At 42.6% G+C, this 21,438-nt stretch overlaps 1 protein-coding gene across 7 annotated transcripts in view; it reads left to right on the forward strand.

The window, feature by feature from the left end:
* nuf (rab11 family-interacting protein nuf) overlaps positions 1-21,438 on the forward strand; it is an 820,792-nt gene that overhangs the window by 289,508 nt on the left and 509,846 nt on the right. For all 7 annotated transcript variants that reach the window (XM_070082903.1, XM_070082913.1, XM_070082918.1 and 4 more), the window contains exon 2: positions 1,321-1,417. In XM_070082903.1, the coding sequence (XP_069939004.1) occupies positions 1,321-1,417 (97 nt within the window). The remainder of the gene's footprint in view (positions 1-1,320; positions 1,418-21,438) is intronic.

The raw sequence follows: 21,438 nt of genomic DNA on the forward strand, positions 1-21,438 counted from the left end.
TATCTACAGCAGTGTTGCTACACTACAAACACTATCTACAGCAGTGTTGCTACAATACAAACATCTACAGCAGTGTTGCCACATTACAAACACTATCTACAGCAGTGTTGCTACACTACAAACACTATCTACAGCAGTGTTGCCACACTACAAACACTATCTACAGCAGTGTTGCTACACTACAAACACTATCTACAGCAGTGTTGCTACAATACAAACATCTACAGCAGTGTTGCCACATTACAAACACTATCTACAGCAGTGTTGCCACACTACAAACACTATCTACAGCAGTGTTGCTACACTACAAACACTATCTACAGCAGTGTTGCCACACTACAAACATTATCTACAGCAGTGTTGCCACACTACAAACACTATCTACAGCAGTGTTGCTACAATACAAACATTATCTACAGCAGTGTTGCCACACTACAAACACTATCTACAGCAGTGTTGCCACACTACAAACACTATCTACAGCAGTGTTGCTACAATACAAACATCTACAGCAGTGTTGCCACACTACAAATATTATCTACAGCAGTGTTCCTACAATACAAACATCTACAGCAGTGTTGCCACACTACAAACACTTTCTACAGCAGTGTTGCTACACTACAAACACTATCTACAGCAGTGTTGCTACAATACAAACATTATCTACAGCAGTGTTGCCACACTACAAACACTATATACAGCAGTGTTGCCACACTACAAACACTATCTACAGCAGTGTTGCCACACTACAAACACTATCTACAGCAGTGTTGCCACACTACAAACACTATCTACAGCAGTGTTGCTACACTACAAACACTATCTACAGCAGTGTTGCCACACTACAAACACTATCTACAGCAGTGTTGCTACACTACAAGCACTATCTACAGCAGTGTTGCTACACTACAAACACTATCTACAGCAGTGTTGCTACACTACAAACACTATCTACAGCAGTGTTGCCACACCACAAACACTATCTACAGCAGTGTTGCCACACCACAAACACTATCTACAGCAGTGTTTCCACACTACAAACATTATCTACAGCAGTGTTGCCGCACTACAAACACTATCTACAGCAGTGTTGCCACACCACAAACACTATCTACAGCAGTGTTGCCACACCACAAACACTACAGCAGTGTTGCCACACTACAAACGCTATAGTAGTGTTGCCACAATGCAAACACTATCTACAGCAGTGTTGCCACACCACAAGCACTGTCTGCCACACAAGCAAGAATCTTAATTATGTTTTAACTCATTAGCGCCTCCCGTTACCAACTTCCGTTGACCTCTGTTGTCTCTCCTCAGAGTGTGACCTCCGCCGTGGTGACCCTGGGGGTCAACGGTGACACCATCACCTTCCCACAGTTCTGTGAGGTCGTCGCAACCATCCTCACCTCCCATGGTAAGTACACTACAACCATCCTCACCTATCATGGTAAGTACACTGCCACCATAGTCACCTCCCATGGTACGTACACTCCCACCATCCTCACCTCCCATTGTAAGCACACTACCACTATACTCACCTCCCATGCTCCCATAGTAAGTACACTATCACCATATTTATCTCCCATGGTAAGTACACTACCACCATCCTCACCTCCCATGGTAGGTACACTACCACCACACTTATCTTCCATGGTAAGTACACTACCACCATCCTCACCTACCATGGTAAGTGCATTGCCACCATACTCACCTCCCATGGTAAATACATTGTCACCATACTCACCTCCCATGGTAAGTACACTACCACTTTTCATTGCCTAATTCGTTATGGAAAATCGGGTAGGTTGGTCTTGACCGCCAGAATCATCGCCCTCGGGGCTCGGTCCCAGACCAAACTTCCTCTTTTAGTAACTTGATTAGTTAGGCTGTTGGTAGTGTTAAGTACAGTGCCACCGTTCTCAGCTTCCTTAGTAAGTACAGTGCCACCGTTCTTTACTTCCACATTACAGTGCCATTGTTCTCAACTTCCATAGTACAGTGCCACCACTGTAAACTTCCATAGTAAGTACAGTGCCACCATTGTAAACTTCCATAGTAAGTACAGTGCCACCATTGCAAACTTCCATAGTAAGTATAGTGCCATCAATGTAAACTTCCATAGTAAGTACAGTGCCACCATTGTAAACTTCCATAGTAAGTGCATGATGCCCAGTGAGGTTAAGCTGCTGAGTCAGTTAAGTTGCTGAAAGAAGGACATTAACACCACACCTCGCATGATTTTATCTGTTGTTGGTACCATGCATCATCACCCCAGCGACCCAGTCCCAAACCAGGCCACCCTTCTGACCACCTGATCAACCACGCTGTTAGTGACGACAGGCAGCGTGCCACCACACTAGGCACCCACTATGACTGGGCCAGTGGTGGTGAAGCCCCACCAAGTGTATAAGGTTCATAGATTAGTGCAATGCTCTTAAAAATCAACCTTATTGTAGCCAGAGTGTACCTGGAGTATACCCGCTGAGAATTTCGGGAATCACCACCACGGTCCGTAAAGCACTATTTTTTAAAGCACTTTTTAAAGCACTATTTTTTAAAGCACTTTTTAAAGCACTATTTTTAAAGCACTTTTTTAAAGCACTATTTTTAAAGCACTTTTTAAAGCACTATTTTTTAAAGCACTATTTTTAAAGCACTTTTTAAAGCACTATTTTTTAAAGCACTTTTTTAAAGCACTATTTTTAAAGCACTATTTTTAAAGCACTATTTTTAAAGCACTATTTTTAAAGCACTATTTTTAAAGCACTATTTTTAAAGAACTATTTTTAAAGCACTATTTTTAAAGCACTATTTTTAAAGCACTATTTTTTAAAGCACTATTTTTAAAGCACTATTTTTAAAGCACTATTTTTTAAAGCACTATTTTTTAAAGCACTATTTTTAAAGCACTATTTTTTAAAGCACTATTTTTTAAAGCACTATTTTTAAAGCACTATTTTTAAAGCACTATTTTTTAAAGCACTATTTTTAAAGCACTTTTTAAAGCACTATTTTTAAAGCACTATTTTTAAAGCACTTTTTAAAGCACTATTTTTAAAGCACTATTTTTAAAGCACTTTTTAAAGCACTATTTTTTAAAGCACTATTTTTAAAGCACTTTTTAAAGCACTATTTTTAAAGCACTATTTTTAAAGCACTATTTTTAAAGCACTATTTTTAAAGCACTATTTTTAAAGCACTATTTTTAAAGCACTTTTTAAAGCACTATTTTTAAAGCACTATTTTTTAAAGCACTATTTTTAAAGCACTATTTTTTAAAGCACTATTTTTAAAGCACTATTTTTTAAAGCACTATTTTTAAAGCACTATTTTTAAAAGCACTATTTTTAAAAGCACTATTTTTTAAAGCACTATTTTTAAAGCACTATTTTTTAAAGCACTATTTTTAAAGCACTATTTTTTAAAGCACTTTTTAAAGCACTATTTTTTCAATGTGTTCCTAACAATGTTTCGTCACGTTGTATCTTGCGTAGCTTTCAAAACAGCTTTAAAAATGGCTTTAACGAACTTATTTGTGAGAAAAGTCGGAGTTGAGAAGGACTTACCTAGCTTGCATGGGCTAGTAGGCCTACTGCAGTGCTCTTCCTTATGTTGTGTGTAACTCTCAAGCAGCTTGTAACAATCCTACTGGCTGTAACAATCCTTCACCTTGTAACAATAATACTGGTTGTAACAATCCTACTGGGTGTAACAATCCTTCACCTTGTAACAATCCTAATGGTTGCAACAATCCTACTGGTTGTAACAATCCTACTTACCTTACCTTTGAAGAGTTTCGAGAGTTTGTCTACTCTCTGAGCCCGGCTATGGGCCAGGCTCGTCTGGTGCTTGCCTGGTCAACCAGGCTGTTGCTGTTGGTAGCCCGCTGCCCCACATATTCATCACAGCCTGGTTAATCTGGCACCTGGTGAAGATACTTGTCCAGTTTCCTCTTGAAGGCTTCTACACTTGTTCCAGCCGTGTTTCTGATATCTTCTGGTAAGATGTTGAAAAGTCTGGGACCCAGGATGTTGATACAGTGTTCCCTTATTGTCCCCACCGCACCCCTGCTCCTCACTGGGTTTATTTTACACTTCCTCCCATATCTCTCACTCCAGTATGTTGTTATGGCAGTGTGCAGATTTGGGACCAAGCCCTCGAGTACTTTCCAGGTATATATTATCATGTATCTCTCCTCCGCTCTAGTGAGTACATGTTCAAGACTTGAAGGCGTTCCCAGTAGTTTAGGTGCTGTACTGGCTCAATGTGAGCCGTAAACGATCTCTGTATTTGTTCCAGCTCCGATATTTCTCCTGCCTTGAACGGGGCCGTCAGCACTGAACAATATTCTAAGTGAGAGAGCACTAGCGATTTGAAGAGTGTCACCATTGGCATTATTTCCCTTGTTTTGAAAGTTCTCACTACCCACCCAGTCATCTTCCTGGCTGTCGTGATCTTTGTCCTGGTTGTAACAATCCTCCTGGTTGTAATAATCCTACTGGTTGTAACAATCCTACTGGTTGTAACAATCCTACTGGTTGTAACAATCCTACTGGTTGTAACAATCCTACTGGTTGTAACAATCCTACTGGTTGTAACAATCCAATTGGTTGTAACAATCCTACTGGTTGTAACAATCCTACTGGTTGTAACAATCCTACTGGTTGTAACAATCCTACTGGTTGTAACAATCCTACTGGTTGTAACAATCCTACTGGTTGTAACAATCCTACTGGTTGTAACAATCCTACTGGTTGTAACAATCCTACTGGTTGTAACAATCCTCCTGGTTGTAACAATCCTACTGGTTGTAACAATCCTACTGGTTGTAACAATCCAATTGGTTGTAACAATCCTACTGGTTGTAACAATCCTACTGGTTGTAACAATCCTACTGGTTGTAACAATCCTACTGGTTGTAACAATCCTACTGGTTGTAACAGTCTTGCAGTGTTAAATATTCATAAACCTGTAACAATCATGGGACAAGTAACTCTCAGCTGACAAGTTGATTAACAACTGGCAATTTCATGGACAGCTGACAACTTGAGGGACAGTTGACAACTTGAGGGACAGTTGACAACTTGAAGGACAGTTGACAACTTGAGGGACAGTTGACAACTTGAGGGACAGTTGACAACTTGAAGGACAGTTGACAACTTGAAGGACAGTTGACAACTTGAAGGACAGTTGACAACTTGAAGGACAGTTGACAACTTGAAGGACAGTTGACAACTTGAGGGACAGTTGACAACTTGAGGTACAGTTGACAACTTGAAGGACAGTTGACAACTTGAAGGACAGTTGACAACTTGACGGACAGTTGACAACTTGAGGTACAGTTTGACAGTTGACAACTTGAAGGACAGTTGACAACTTGAAGGACAGTTGACAACTTGAAGGACAGTTGACAACTTGAAGGACAGTTGACAACTTGAAGGACAGTTGACAACTTGAGGGACAGTTGACAACTTGAAGGACAGTTGACAACTTGAGGGACAGTTGACAACTTGAAGGACAGTTGACAACTTGACAGTTGACAACTTGAAGGACAGTTGACAACTTGAAGGACAGTTGACAACTTGAAGGACAGTTGACAACTTGAAGGACAGTTGACAACTTGAAGGACAGTTGACAACTTGAAGGACAGTTGACAACTTGAAGGACAACTTCAGTTGACAACTTGAAGGACAGTTGACAACTTGAAGGACAACTTGAAAGACAGTTGACAACTTGAACAGTTGACAGAGGTACAGTTGACAACTTGACAACTTCAGGGACATTTGACAACTTGAAGGACAGTTGACAACTTCAGGGACAGTTGACAACTTGAAAGACAGTTGACAACTTGAAGGACAGTTGACAACTTGAAAGACAGTTGACAATTTGAGGGACAGTTGACAACTTGAGGGACAGTTGACAACTTGAGGGACAGTTGACAACTTGAAGGACAGTTGACAACTTGAAGGACAGTTGACAACTTGAGGGACAGTTGACAACTTGAGGTACAGTTGACAACTTGAGGGACAGTTGACAACTTGAGGGACAGTTGACAACTTGAAGGACAGTTGACAACTTGAGGGACAGTTGACAACTTGAAGGACAGTTGACAACTTGAAGGACAGTTGACAACTTGAAGGACAGTTGACAACTTGAAGGACAGTTGACAACTTGAAGGACAGTTGACAACTTGAAGGACAGTTGACAACTTGAAGGACAGTTGACAACTTGAGGTACAGTTGACAACTTGAGGTACAGTTGACAACTTGAGGGACAGTTGACAACTTGAACAGTTGACAGTTGACAACTTGAGGTTGACAACTTGAATACAGGACAACTTTGACAGTTGACAACTTGAGGTACAGTTGACAGAGGGACAGTTGACAACTTGAAGGACAGTTGACAACTTGAAGGACAGTTGACAACTTGAAGGACAGTTGACAACTTGAGGGTTGACAACTTGAAGGACAGTTGACAACTTGAAGGACAGTTGACAACTTGAGGTACAGTTGACAACTTGAGGGACAGTTGACAACTTGAAGGACAGTTGACAACTTGAAGGACAGTTGACAACTTGAATACAGTTGACAACTTGAGGTACAGTTGACAACTTGAGGGACAGTTGACAACTTGAGGTACAGTTGACAACTTGAGGGACAGTTGACAACTTGAAGGACAGTTGACAACTTGAAGGACAGTTGACAACTTGAAGGACAGTTGACAACTTGAGGGACAGTTGACAACTTGAAGGACAGTTGACAACTTGAAGGACAGTTGACAACTTGAAGGACAACTTGAAGGACAGTTGACAACTTGAAGGACAGTTGACAACTTGAAGGACAGTTGACAACTTGAAGGACAGTTGACAACTTGAGGGACAGTTGACAACTTGAAGGACAGTTGACAACTTGAAGGACAGTTGACAACTTGAAGGACAGTTGACAACTTGAAGGACAGTTGACAACTTGAAGGACAGTTGACAACTTGAGGGACAGTTGACAACTTGAAGGACAGTTGACAACTTGAAGGACAGTTGACAACTTGAGGTACAGTTGACAACTTGAAGGACAGTTGACAACTTGAAAGACAGTTGACAACTTGAAGGACAGTTGACAACTTGAAGGACAGTTGACAACTTGAGGGACAGTTGACAACTTGAAGGACAGTTGACAACTTGAAGGACAGTTGACAACTTGAAGGACAGTTGACAACTTGAAGGACAGTTGACAACTTGAGGGACAGTTGACAACTTGAAGGACAGTTGACAACTTGAGGTACAGTTGACAACTTGAAGGACAGTTGACAACTTGAAGGACAGTTGACAACTTGAAGGACAGTTGACAACTTGAAGGACAGTTGACAACTTGAAGGACAGTTGACAACTTGAGGTACAGTTGACAACTTGAGGGACAGTTGACAACTTGAGGTACAGTTGACAACTTGAAGGACAATTGACAACTTGAAGGACAGTTGACAACTTGAAGTACAGTTGACAACTTGAGGTACAGTTGACAACTTGAAGGACAGTTGACAACTTGAGGTACAGTTGACAACTTGAGGGACAGTTGACAACTTGAGGGACAGTTGACAACTTGAGGTACAGTTGACAACTTGAGGGACAGTTGACAACTTGAGGGACAGTTGACAACTTGAGGGACAGTTGACAACTTGAAGGACAGTTGACAACTTGAGGTACAGTTGACAACTTGAGGTACAGTTGACAACTTGAGGGACAGTTGACAACTTGAGGGACAGTTGACAACTTGAGGGACAGTTGACAACTTCAGGGACAGTTGACAACTTGTGCGATCCAGTGTAGCGCCGGTCTTGTTATCCATGCCTAGTCTTCTAGATTACAGTGTTGACATACCTTCTTACCCTCCAGAAATATTCAGTCCAGCTAATTTCTATTCTCTTCTGTGTATCTTACCTCGTCCCACAAAAGCAGTGGCTTCTTAAGATAAGAATTGTCTCTTCTAAATCCGTGTAGGTTGTCTTTTATGAATCAGGTGCTGCCTCGTCATTCAGATTGATTATTTTCACGGTTATCTTGAGATGTGTAGTTCAATACTCTTCTGATTATTTTCTCAGTTATCTTGAGATGTGCAGTTCAGCACTCCCTTTCTTCTGATTATTTTCTCAATTATCTTGAGATGTGCAGTTCAGCACTCTCTTTCTTCTGATTATTTTCTCAGTTATCTTGAGGTGTGCAGTTCAGCACTCCCTTTCTGTTCCATCTCTGTTTTTTTTTTTTGTTTTGTTTTTTTTTTTTTGTTTTTTACACAAATCAGTTTTACAGACCAAGAGCTGTTATCCTACCTCAGCCCACTTCAAATCCCAGCTCTATTTGAAGTATACTACCGCCCTTACCCCAGGATGCCACCCACACCAGTCGACTGACACCCAGGTATCTGCTTACTGCTAAGTGAACTCTGGCAGCAGGTATAAGGAAATATGTCCAGTGTTTCCACCCTTACCCTCCTGGACACTTGGTGTGTAACTGAGTGTGCTACCAACCGAGCCACGGGACTTACAACAATAAAGACAAGACTAGAAAGCCTGTCAGTCTTCCATGTATCATAATTTCTTACTTTCTCAAAACAACATTGTACAATAAATGAAAAATATCTCCGTTTATTGACATCATTCAAGTGACTTGTTGAGGTATTTTGCTTATATTTCACACACACTACTTGTGTTCTCGTCGTCAAACATGTATGTGTGTACAATGTACAGGTACAGGTAGGTTTGCCAGGACGGGTCCTGCCCCGGGTCTTCTCCATGTGCTGAGCCGGCAGTGGTTTCTCATAGCGAGAATGTCATTGGGTTTTTATGAAGACGGCGGATGGCAGGCGATGATCGGCAGCAACATTGTCAAGTTCTTGACTGCAAGATACACAAGGTGTGCTGCCCTGTCCTCCCGTGTCTGTCCGACAGTCAGTTGTGTGTGTGTATATGCGGGGGTGTACTTACCTAGATATGTTAGTTACCATTTTGTCCTAGGCACATGTCAGTTAGACATTAGGCCTGTTTTGTATGCGTGCATGTATCTCTGTGTATATATGTGTGTGTATGTGTAAGTGTATGTGTGTGTGTGTGTTTGTGTGTGTGTATTGTGTGTCGTGTGTGTGTCGTGTATGTGTGTGTGTGTGTGTGTGTTTGTTTGTTTGTTGTGTACATTGTGTACATTGTGTGTGTATTTTGTGTGCCGTGTGTGTGTGTCGTATGTGTGTGTGTATTCACCTATATGTGGTTGCAGGAGTCGAGTCATAGCTCCTGGCCCCGCCTCTTCACTGGTCGATACTAATTCACTCTCTTCATGCTCCATGAGCTTTATCATACCTCTTCTTAAAGCTGTGTATGGAACTTGCTTCCACTACTTCACTCTCCAGATTATTCCACTTCCTGATAACTCTAAGGCTAAAGAAATACTTCCTAACATCCCTATGACTCATCTGGGTTTTCAGCTTCCAATTGTGCCACCTTGTTCGTTTATCCCATCCTTGAAACATTCGAGCCCTGTCCACCTTGTCAGTTCCTCTCAGTATTTTATACGTTGTTATAATGTCCTCCTATCCCTCCTGTCCTCCAGTGTCGTCAGGCCGATTTCCCTTAACCTTTCTTCGTAGGACATTTCCTTTAACTCTGGAACTAGCCTTGTTGCAAACCTTTGCACTTTCTCTAATTTCTTGACGTGCTTGACCAGGTGTGGGTTCCAAACCGGTGCTGGATACTCCAGTACGCGGTGTACAGAGTCTTGAACGATTCTTTACTGAGGTATCGGAACGCTATTCTCAGGTTTGCCAGGCGCCCTTATGCTGCAGCAATTATCTGGTTGATGTGTGCTTCCGGAGACGTGCTCGGTATTATACTCACCCCAAGATCTTTTTCCTTGAGCGAGGTTTGCAGTCTTTGGCCACCTAGCCTATATTCTGTCTGCGATCTTCTTTACCCTTCCCCAATCTTCATGACTTTGCATTTGGCAGGGTTAAATTCGAGAAGCCAGTTGCTGGACCACGCGTCCAGCCTGTCCAGGTCTCTTTGTAGTCCTGCCTGATCCTCATCTGATTTAATTCTCCTCATTAACTTCACATCGTCTGCGAACAGGGGCACTTCTGAGTCTATTCTTTCCATCATGTCATTCACATATACCAAAAATAGCACTGGTTCTAGGACTGACCCCTGTGGGACCCCGCTCGTCACAGGTGCCCACTGTAATACCTCATCCTGCACCATGACTCGTTGTTGTCTCCCTGTCAGGTATTCTCTGATCCATTGCAGTACCCTTCCTGTTATACGTGCCTGATCCTCTAGCTTCTGCACTAATCTCTTGTGAAGAACAGTGTTGACAGCCTTCTTGCAGTCCAAAAAGATACAATCAACCCACCCCTCTCTCTCGTGTCTTACTTCTGTTACCTTGTCATAAAACTCCAGTAGGTTTGTGACAAAGGATTTGCCTTCCATGAATCCGTGCTGGTTGTCATTTATAATCGTGTTCCGTTCTAGGTGCCCCACACCACTCTGTGTGTGTACTCACCTAGTTGAGGTTGCGGGGGTCGAGTCCGAGCTCCTGGCCCCGCCTCTTCACTGATCGCTACTAGGTCACTCTCCCTGAGCCGTGAGCTTTATCATACCTCTGCTTAAAGCTATATATGGATCCTGCCTCCACTACATCGCTTCCCAAACTATTCTACTTACTGACTACTCTGTGGCTGAAGAAATACTTCCTAACATCCCTGTGATTCATCTGTGTCTTCAGCTTCCAACTGTGTCCCCTTGTTACTGTGTCCAATCTCTGGAACATCCTGTCTTTGTCCACCTTGTCAATTCCTCTCAGTATTTTGTATGTCGTTATCATGTCCCCCCTATCTCTCCTTTCCTCCAGTGTCGTCAGGTTGATTTCCCTTAACCTCTCCTCGTAGGACATACCTCTTAGCTCTGGGACTAGTCTTGTTGCAAACCTTTGCACTTTCTCTAGTTTCTTCACGTGCTTGGCTAGGTGTGGGTTCCAAACTGGTGCCGCATACTCCAATATGGGCCTAACATACACGGTGTACAGGGTCCTGAATGATTCCTTATTAAGATGTCGGAATGCTGTTCTGAGGTTTGCTAGGCGCCCATATGCTGCAGCAGTTATTTGGTTGATGTGCGCTTCAGGAGATGTGCCTGGTGTTATACTCACCCCAAGATCTTTTTCCTTGAGTGAGGTTTGTAGTCTCTGACCCCCTAGACTGTACTCCGTCTGCGACCTTCTTTGCCCTTCCCCAATCTTCATGACTTTGCACTTGGTGGGATTGAACTCCAGGAGCCAATTGCTGGACCATGTCTGCAGCCTGTCCAGATCCCTTTGTAGTTCTGCCTGGTCTTCGATCGAGTGAATTCTTCTCATCAACTTCACGTCATCTGCAAACAGGGACACCTCAGAGTCTATTCCTTCCGTCATGTCGTTCACAAATACCAGAAACAGCACTGGTCCTAGGACTGACCCCTGCGGGACCCCACTGGTCACAGGTGCCCACTCTGACACCTCGCCACGTACCATGACTCGCTGCTGTCTTCCTGACAAGTATTCCCTGATCCATTGTAGTGCCTTCCCTGTTATCCCTGCTTGGTCCTCCAGTTTTTGCACCAATCTCTTGTGTGGAACTGTGTCAAACGCCTTCTTGCAGTCCAAGAAAATGCAATCCACCCACCCCTCTCTCTCTTGTCTTACTGCTGTCACCATGTCATAGAATTCCAGTAGGTTTGTGACACAGGATTTCCCGTCCCTGAAACCATGTTGGCTGCTGTTGATGAGATCATTCCTTTCTAGGTGTTCCACCACTCTTCTCCTGATAATCTTCTCCATGATTTTGCATACTATACATGTCAGTGACACTGGTCTGTAGTTTAATGCTTCATGTCTCTCTCCTTTTTTAAAGATTGGGACTACATTTGCTGTCTTCCATGCCTCAGGCAATCTCCCTGTTTCGATAGATGTATTGTGTGTGTGTAGATGTAGATGTGTGTGTGTGTGTGTGTGTGTGTGTGTGTGTGTGTGTGTGTGTGTGTGTGTGTGTGTGTGTGTGTGTGTGTGTGTGTATGTGTGTGTGTGTGTATGTGTGTGTGTGTGTGTGTGTGTCTGTGTGTGTCTGTGTGTGTCTGTGTCTGTCTGTGTGTGTCTGTGTGTACTCACCTATTTGTGGTTGCAGGGTCGAGACTCAGCTCCTGGCCCCCGCCTCTTCACTGACCGCTACTAGGTCCTCTCTCTCCCTGCTCCATGAGCTTTATCATACCTCGTCTTAAAACTATGTATAGTTCCTGCATCCACTACATCATTTGCCAGACTGTTCCATTTCCTGACAACTCTATGACTGAAGAAGTACTTCCTAACATCTCTTTGGCTCATCTGAGTCTTCAGCTTCCAATTGTGACCCTTTGTTTCTGTGTCCCATCTCTGGAACATCCTGTCTTTGTCCACCTTATCTATTCCTCACAGTATTTTATATGTCGTTATCATGTCTTCCCTAGCCCTCCTGTCCTCCAGTGTCGTCATTCCGATTTCCCTAAACCTTTCTTCGTAGGGCATTCTCCTTAGCTCTGAAACTAGCCTTGTTGCAAACCTTTGCACTTTTTCTAATTTCTTGACGTGCTTGACCAGGTGTGGGTTCCAAACTGGTGCTGCATAATCCAGTATGGGCCTGACGTACACGGTGTACAGAGTCTTGAACGATTCCTTACTGAGGTATTGGAACGCTATTCTCAGATTTGCCAGGCGCCCATATGCTACAGCAGTTATCTGGTTGTGTGCTTCCGGAGACGTGCTCGGTATTATACTCACCCCTAGCTCTTTCTCCTTAAGTGAGGTTTGCAGTCTTTGGCCACCTAGCCGATATTCTGTCTGCGGTCTTCTTTGCCCTTCCTCGATCTGCATGACTTTGCATTTGGCGGGGTTAAATTCGAGGAGCCAGTTGCCTATCCAGGTCTCTTTGTAGTCCTGCCTGTTCCTCATCTGATTTAATTCTCCTCATTAACTTCACATCGTCTGTGAACAGGGACTCTTCTGAGTCTATCCCTTACATCATGTCATTTACATATACCAAAAATAGCACTAGTCCTAGGACCGACCCCTGTGGGACCCCGCTCGTCACAGGCGCCCACTGTGATACCTCATCCCATACCATGACTCATTGTTGTCTCCCTGTCAGGTATTCTCTGATCCATTGCAGCACCCTTCCTGTTATACATGCCTGATCCTCTAGCTTCTGCTAGAGGAAGTGAAGAACTGTGTCGACGGCCTTCTTGCAATCCAAGAAAATGCAATCAATCCACCCCTCTTTCTCCTGTCTTACTTCTGTTACCTTGTCATAAAACTCCAGTTAGTTGTCGTTTATAATCTTGTGTGTACTTACCTAGTTGTGTGTGTGGGTGTTTATTCCATGCACTTAAGCTCCGCCTTTGCACTATTATTAATTGACGTAGTTTACTTCCTGACGTATTCTTGTACTGTATTTACTTTAGAATCCATGCAATGAGTTGTTACCCACTACATCCTTACTACTACTCTGATTTAATTCCCACGACATCCCTTCTTAATGCATTCTTTTTGCCCAGTAATCTCACAGTGAAGGAGTTTTTGTTTGCTCAGTTCACTCATAAACTTTTAGTTCCCAGTTGTGTCACTTCTTTCTTCATCTTGCCGTGGAGCAAGCAGCAACAGCCTCGCTGTTGTCGCTTGCCATCAACTTGTGGCGCAAGCGACCACATATCATTGAATGGAAGTATCATAGTAGGGATAACTCAGTAACGGTCCCAGATTTTTTCTTAGCAGATTACAGTGGGCTTAGAGAACACCTATCATCTGTGGACTGGGTAAAGAACATGACAACTTTCTAAACACTATACATGCTGCTAAAAGAACGTCTATTCCATATAAAAATATAAGCTCGAATAGAAATGACCCGAAATGGATGCATAATAGGCTCAAACATCTTTTAGGAGAGAAGAATGGAATTTATAGGCGCATCAAAAGATGTGAGGGTCATCTCATTAATCAATATATTCACATTAAGAGGGAGGTTAAAAAAGGGGATAAGAAAAGCTAGTTGCTAGGGATTCGAAAACTAACCCGAAAGGTTTTTTCCAGATTTATTGAACAAAATTTAGAGAAAAAATAGGTCCTCTTAAAAATAACTCTGGACATTTTACTGACAAGGGGAAGGAAATATGCTCGATTTTTAATAATTATTTTCTCTTGGTTTTCACACAGGAAGACATTAATATCCCAATAATAAATTTTTATAGCGGACCTTAATATAAATTATGTAACATCGCAGTCACTAGCGATATGGTTGTCAAACAGACAGACCGATTGAAGCAAAATAAATCCGCGGACCCTGATGAGCTTTTTTCAAGGGTTCTTAAGGAGTGCAAAATGGAACTTTGTGAACCATTGACTAATATTTTTAATGTATCTCTTAAAACAGTTGTAGTGTCTGATATGTGAAAGATGACCAGTGTAATTCCTATTTTTAAATCAGGGAACAAGTCGTTACTGTCAAATTACCGCCCAATAAGCCTGACCTCAGTTGTAGACAAATTACTAGTCAATTGTAGCTGATATTATGAGAAACTACCTTGATAAGCATAATTTGATTAATGATAATCAGCATGGATTCACGAGGGACCGTTCGTACCTAACTGATTTACTAACTTTCTTCATTAAAGCTTTTGAGGCTGTGGATCACGATAAAGAATTCGATATTTGGATTTTAGTAAGGTCTTTGATAGAGTACCGCACCAGAGACTGTTAAAGAAAGTGTCAGCTGACCTTGCTACACTTGCTTCTCACAATGCTGTTGCTTCGTGTGGAAATCAAGTATGTGAATGAAGTAATCAATGACTCCTCGAAGCTAGCTTTAGCTACCGCCATTAGGACCTGCTTGCAAGTCATATTTACTGCAGTCCACTCTCTGAAGGACTTCTTCATTGTCGTCTGCACAGACGACAATGAAGCCTCAAAACTAATGGACGACTCTTCAATGAAGACCCTACAAACACGACAATTCACCATATCCCGTCTCCATTCTTGAAGGCGAAACGTTCGGTCTTTGTGAAAAGACTGGACAAGATCGTCACCTCTCTACTGAAGCACTGAAGACATCCATCGAGGAACAAAACAGCTGGGCCTCGGTAGACAGCATCTCCAAGATCCCTAACGCCTCATCTATGCTAAAGATCACATTCTCAGACATCTCCATGGCTGACCAAGCTCTCTCTGATGGTCTGGCCATCTCATATTGCTACATTCACCCAAGTCATGTAGACCCAGAACGTTTCACACACGTCTCCCACTGCTGGACCTGCTACTCCTATAATCACACCATCAAGGACTGCCCCATCAAGGATAAGAAGTTTTATTCAAAATGTGGGAATGATGGACACGAATTCAGATCCTGCACCATCACTACGGCTCCAACATGTCTTAACTGCAAGGGTAATCATAATACCCTTGCAGCTAAGTGCCCACTCAGGAAAGAAATCATATCGAAGGAAACTAAAGAAGATTTGAAGAACATCTCCAATTCACCGACATACGCTGCAATAACCAAACTACAAACCGACACCACCAAGATTCTACACGCCACTCTACAGACATCTTCGCCCAGCAACTCCCTCTCTCCATTCCCCGACGGTGCTCCCTCCAGGGTGCTGTACTGCATGGTGTATGCACACTTGACAAATGCAGCAACCCCCGGCACTTTCTACACCACTGTTAACAAACTATTCCATCTGAACAACATGTCTACCTTCTATTTCCCGGACTTCACACCTTCAGCTGACATCCTCAAGATCCTTCCCAACGTCGTGAACTTTACTGCACCTGCAGACCTGTCTCCTGCCCAAGCAACTGCTCCTGTAACTTCTATAACCACTTCCACCGGCGACAACGATGATCATGTTATGCCTCAACCACCGTCTCCCACGCCTCCCAGCCTGCTGTTACACCACCACCTCTCCACTACTCCTGTCGACCCTCAGTCACCTGCTAACACCATTGTAGACTCGCCAAATTAATCCAATTCAGAAGAAGATAGTGACGACTCCAGTACACCCTCATGGCAAAACCTTACCTTCTACACTTCTCCATCGAATACTGACACCATGACCTGCACTGAGCTCTACAAAGATCTCGATGCTGGAACAGTCAAGTATGCCTGCGAATCACCTCTTCGCTTCACACTCACCCAAGTTCTTGAGTTCATCAAGCCTCTACGTTTCACCTTAAGTAACAAGACTAAACTGTACCACCTCTCCAGAAGCAGCTCCACTGTAAACCTGCCTCCTCAATTACTCCTATAACTCCCACCTGTGTGCTGCCTTCTGATGTTCCTACCTGCCTGCCCTCTCCTACGACCTAGAAACTGTCAGCTTCTCAAGATTCAAGACCTCAACTACCACGAGACCGATGCATACACAGCTTGCTCTTCCTGTTTTCTCCAAGTTCGTCCCACGAGCGCCTAGCAGCTGGGTTAAGCCCTCGCTATTTTTCTACGACTGTGGAGACTCCTCTCCACCGCTATTCTTCGCCTGTCCCGTCTTCCCAGCTCACCCCACATGGGGGTGATCTTGATCTTGATCTTGATCTTGATCTTACCTGTGCACCAGATTCTTCACGACTATGTTTGCTCTTCACACCAACTTCAAGGCTGAGGAACTGATTACTTCATAAGAACATGAGAGTGGAGGAACACTGCAAAAGGCCTACTGGCTCATACAAGGCAGTACTTACCAATGTTCTTTCTGAATCTAAATTTGTCCAACTTAAATCCATTATTTGGTTCTACACTCTCAGTACTTTATTAATGTCACCTTTGTTTATGCCCATCATCCACTTATACACTTCGATGATATCTCCCATCATTCTACTTCCTTCCAGAGAGTGGAGATTCAGGGCTCTAAGTCTATCTTGATACGGGAGATTTCTTATACAGTAAATCATTTTAGTCATTCTTCTCTATGTTCTCCAATGAGTCTATATCCATCCTGTAATAAGGAGACCAAAACTGAGCGGCATAATCCAGATGAGGCCTCACTAGCGAGGTATAGAGCTGTAAAATAACTTTTGGACTTCTGTTACTTATACTTCTTGAAATAAATCCTAGTAATCTGTTAGCCTTATTGTACATACTTAGGCACTGCTGTCTTGGTTTTAGATTTCTGCTCACCATGACTCCCAAGTTTTTTTTTTTCACATTCTGTATGATCAAGTTCTACTTCACCTAGTTTATAACTTCGAGGGTTATTTTCATTACCAAGGACTAGTACTTTACACTTGTCCACATTGAACTTCATATGATATTTTTCAGAACAAGACATTAATTTGTCCAAATCCTCCTGGAGTTCATTGGTATCCTCCTCAGAATGAATCATACGGCCTATTTTTGTATCTTCAGTAAGTTTGCTCATGTCACTTGTAATTCCTTCATCAAGGTCATTAACGTAAATTATGAACAACAGAGGGCCTAAAACTGACCCTTGTGGAACGCCACTAGTGACTAATCCCCATTCAGATTTGACCCCATTAATCAGTATCAGGGGATATTTACCTCTCCAACGCTTAGAATTTTACATTTATCTGTGTTCAGATAATATTTGCCCCTCTCAGCAGATCTGTTACTCTTCGCCTTCGTCTGTATAGGGAGTGTCTCTCTCTTTCTAGTTTATATCTTCTCTTTATTTTTCTTAGTGGAATGTGTCTTGAGCAGATCTCAAGAACCACAGACTTCATTTTTTCAAGGCAAATGTTCGGATCTTTGTTGTTTAGGATATCTTCCCAGCTTGTTTCATTAGGACATGGTTGACTTGATCCCATTGTATGTTTTTGTTATTGAAATAAAATTTTATGAAGATACCTTCATGACTAAACACATTTTGCTGGTCAGGAGCCCTGTGCATACATGTCTGTACCTCTATTATGTTGTGATCTGAGTGTATTGTCTTTGATACGGTTATATTACGTATCAGATCGTCATTGTTAGTGAAGATGAAGTCCAGCATATTTTCTAGTCTTGTAGGCTCTAATATTTGCTGGTTTAAGGTGAATTTGGTGTAGAGATTTAATAGTTCGTGTGTGTGTGAATTTTCATCTGAGCTGCCTCCTGGGGTGATCTCTGCTGAAACATCGTTTGCTATACTCCTCCATTTTAGGTGACTCAGGTTGAAATCTCATAGTAGTAAGATGTTTGGGGCAGGAGTTAGGAGATTTTCCAGACAGTGGTCAATTTTCACAAGCTGCTCCTGGAATTGTTGAGAAGTTGCATCTGGAGGCTTGTATACTACCACATTGACACAGTTTTGGTTTTCAATCTTTACCGCCAAAACTTCAACTACATCATTTGAGGTGTTTAGTAGTTCTGTGCAAATGAGCGACTCTGACGTACAGGCCAACCCCCCCCCCCTTCCTTGTTGCCTGTTTAGTCTGTCGCATCTGAATAGGTTATAACCTGGGATCCATATTTCGTTGTCATAATGATCCTTTAAGTGGGTCTCTGTGAATGCTGCAAACATTGCATTTGACTCCGTGAGCAGTCCCTTGATGTAAGGAATTTTGTTGTTGTTTTTTTGATGGCTTTAGACCCTGTATGTTTGCAAAGGCAAATGTCGTTATGTTGGTGGAATTCATTGGGGTTTTATTTGCTAGCTCTAATATCTGTTGTTCTGGAGTGGAGGCCAATATCCGTGCCTCTGCTCCAGAAGTGTTTTCAGTTAGTGTAGGATTATTGTCATTTCTTGCCAGTCTTTTTTCCCTCCTGGCCCTAAAAAAAACTCTGTTCCTGGAGGGGTTGTGGCTCCCCCCATTTGTTTCCCATAGTCTGGCTGGTCTGTGTCTTCTTGTCCCCTTTAGGTAATGTGCCTGGCAGTATGCGTTGTAACATTTTCTTTCATAGATTGATGAGTGACACATTTCTGGGTGAAATAAGTTACAGGAGGGGAAGTTGCACTCTCCTGTTGTCATGTGGGTGCGGCATTTTTTGGGGTGGTCAGAGGTGCATGTCCCACCTGTTTTGCCAGATATACTGTGCCTGCAGATACCCAAGGCATAGTATTTGTATAGATTGAATTTCCATTTGCTAGGATTCATTGTAGCTGTGTTCGCTGCTGGTGCATTTTTTCTGTTTCCTCCCTATCTGTCACCCCTATATGGACATCAGGTTTTGCTCGTATAAAACTTTTTGGATTAGTTTTAGAATCCCTAGCAACTTTAATTTCATAGTCCCTTTTAGCTTTTCTTATCTCCTTTTTAATGTCCCTCTTAATGTCAATATACTGATTCATAAGATGACCCTCGCCTCTTTTGATATGCCTATAAATTCCTTTCTTATGCCCTAGTAGATATTTCAGCCTATTATTCATCCATTTTGGGTCATTTCTATTTGATCTAATTTCTTTATACGGAATAAACGTTCTTTGAGCCTCATGTATAGTGTTCAGAAAACTGTCATATTGATAGCTCTCTTCGTTACCCCAGTCAACAGATGATAAGTGTTCTCTAAGCCCATCGTAATCTGCTAAGCGAAAATCTGGGACTGTTACTGAGTTATCCCTACTATCATACTTCCATTCAATGCTAAATGTAATTGATTTGTGGTCGCTAGCACCCAGTTCCTCTGAAACTTCTAAATTATTATCAAGGGATTCATTGTTTGCCAGAACTAAGTCAAGCAGGTTATTACCCTTTGTAGGTTCTGTCACAAACTGCTTCAAAAAACAATCCTGAACTACTTCTAAGAAGTCGTATGATTCTAAATTCCCAGTCAAGAAATTCCAATCAATATGACTAAAGTTAAAGTCTCCTAGAATTACTACATTATCGTGCCTTGTGGCCCTAACAATTTCCTCCCATAGTAGTCTCCCCTGGTCCCTATCTAAGTTTGGGGGACGGTATATCACACCTAAAATTAATTTTTCATGCCCCTCTGAAAATTCTATCGAAACAGACTCTGTATGTGTTACTTCAGACTTAATACCCGTTTTTATGCAACAGTTCAAGCGATCTCGGACATACAGTGCCACCCCACCCCCCTTCCCGACACTTCTATCTACTTGGAACACTTTAAAACCCTGAATGTGACATTCCGCAGGCATGTCCCGACTTTTTGAATTAAACCACGTTTCAGTTAAGGCAAATACATCAATGTTGCCTGCACTAGCAACTAGTCTCAACTCGTCCATCTTATTCCTAGCACTGCGACTATTTGTGTAATATATATTTAAAGACCCTCCTCTCTCTTTACCCTTCCTGCTCCTTTCTGTTATTCCACTAAACCTATTACTGTCCTTGTCAATTTGTGCCACTGGCTTTCCAATATCTACCTCATTTTGCCTATTATTAGTTCTCCTAGTACTCATATTACTACACTGCGACTTGACTGTTTTCCCGCCAAAACCCATACCACTAACTATTCCTAGTTTAAAGACCTAACAGCTCCCTCCACTGCAGTTGCCAGTGCTCCCACCCCAGACCTAGATAAGTGAACCCCATCCCTGGCATACATGTCATTTCTGCCATAGAAGAGGTCCCAGTTGTCAATGAATGTTACCACATTTTCCTTACAGTATTTGTCCAGCCAGCAATTGACACCAATTGCCCTGGACAACCATTCATTTCCAACTCCTCTCCTTGGCAAAATACCACATATGACAGGGTTCCCACCCTTCCTCCTAATTATTTCTATTGCTTACCTATACCTGCTAATCAGGTCTTCGCTCCTACGTCTGCCAACATCGTTGCCACCAGCACTGAGACAGATAATAGGATTGCTCCCATTACCTCTCGTGATGTCATCCAGATGGCTAACAATATCCTGCATCCCAGCCCCAGGAAAGCAAACTCTCTGTATCCTACTCCTGTCCTTCAAGCAGAATGCCCTATCCATATACCTAACTTGGCTATCCCCAACAACAACAATATTCTTACCTTCCTTGGTGTCGATCGTTGTGATGTTCCCAGGAGTCGACTCACATTTGTCGGGTAGCACTGAGAATGTATTAGATGTTTCCACAACAGTTTCCACGGCAGTCTCTTTCTTATTCATCGTTTCTACCTTTTCATTCGTCTTCTTGATCGTCAACTTCGTTCCCTGCTGTCCAGCCACTGACCAGTTTCCTTTCTTGACCTGAGGACTCAAAACAGGAGGACTACTGCGAATCTTCTTGTTTTCCTCGGTCAGTCGCCAAATCTCCATCTTCGCCATCTTCAATTCTTCCTTAAGCTGTTGGTAAAGTTGCTCGATGGAGGGCATCTTGCTTCAATTTGTAGAGAGCGCGCAAACAGGTCTTCACAGAGCTAAGTACACGTCACCACAGAGCTTATTTCTTGGGTAGCATTGAAAATTGGGTTGGGTAAATGTTTTGTTAGTGGGATGAATTGTAAAGGACCTGCCTACTATGGGC

The sequence above is a fragment of the Cherax quadricarinatus genome, chromosome 1, assembly GCF_038502225.1.
Source record: "Cherax quadricarinatus isolate ZL_2023a chromosome 1, ASM3850222v1, whole genome shotgun sequence".
NCBI lineage: Eukaryota > Metazoa > Arthropoda > Malacostraca > Decapoda > Parastacidae > Cherax > Cherax quadricarinatus.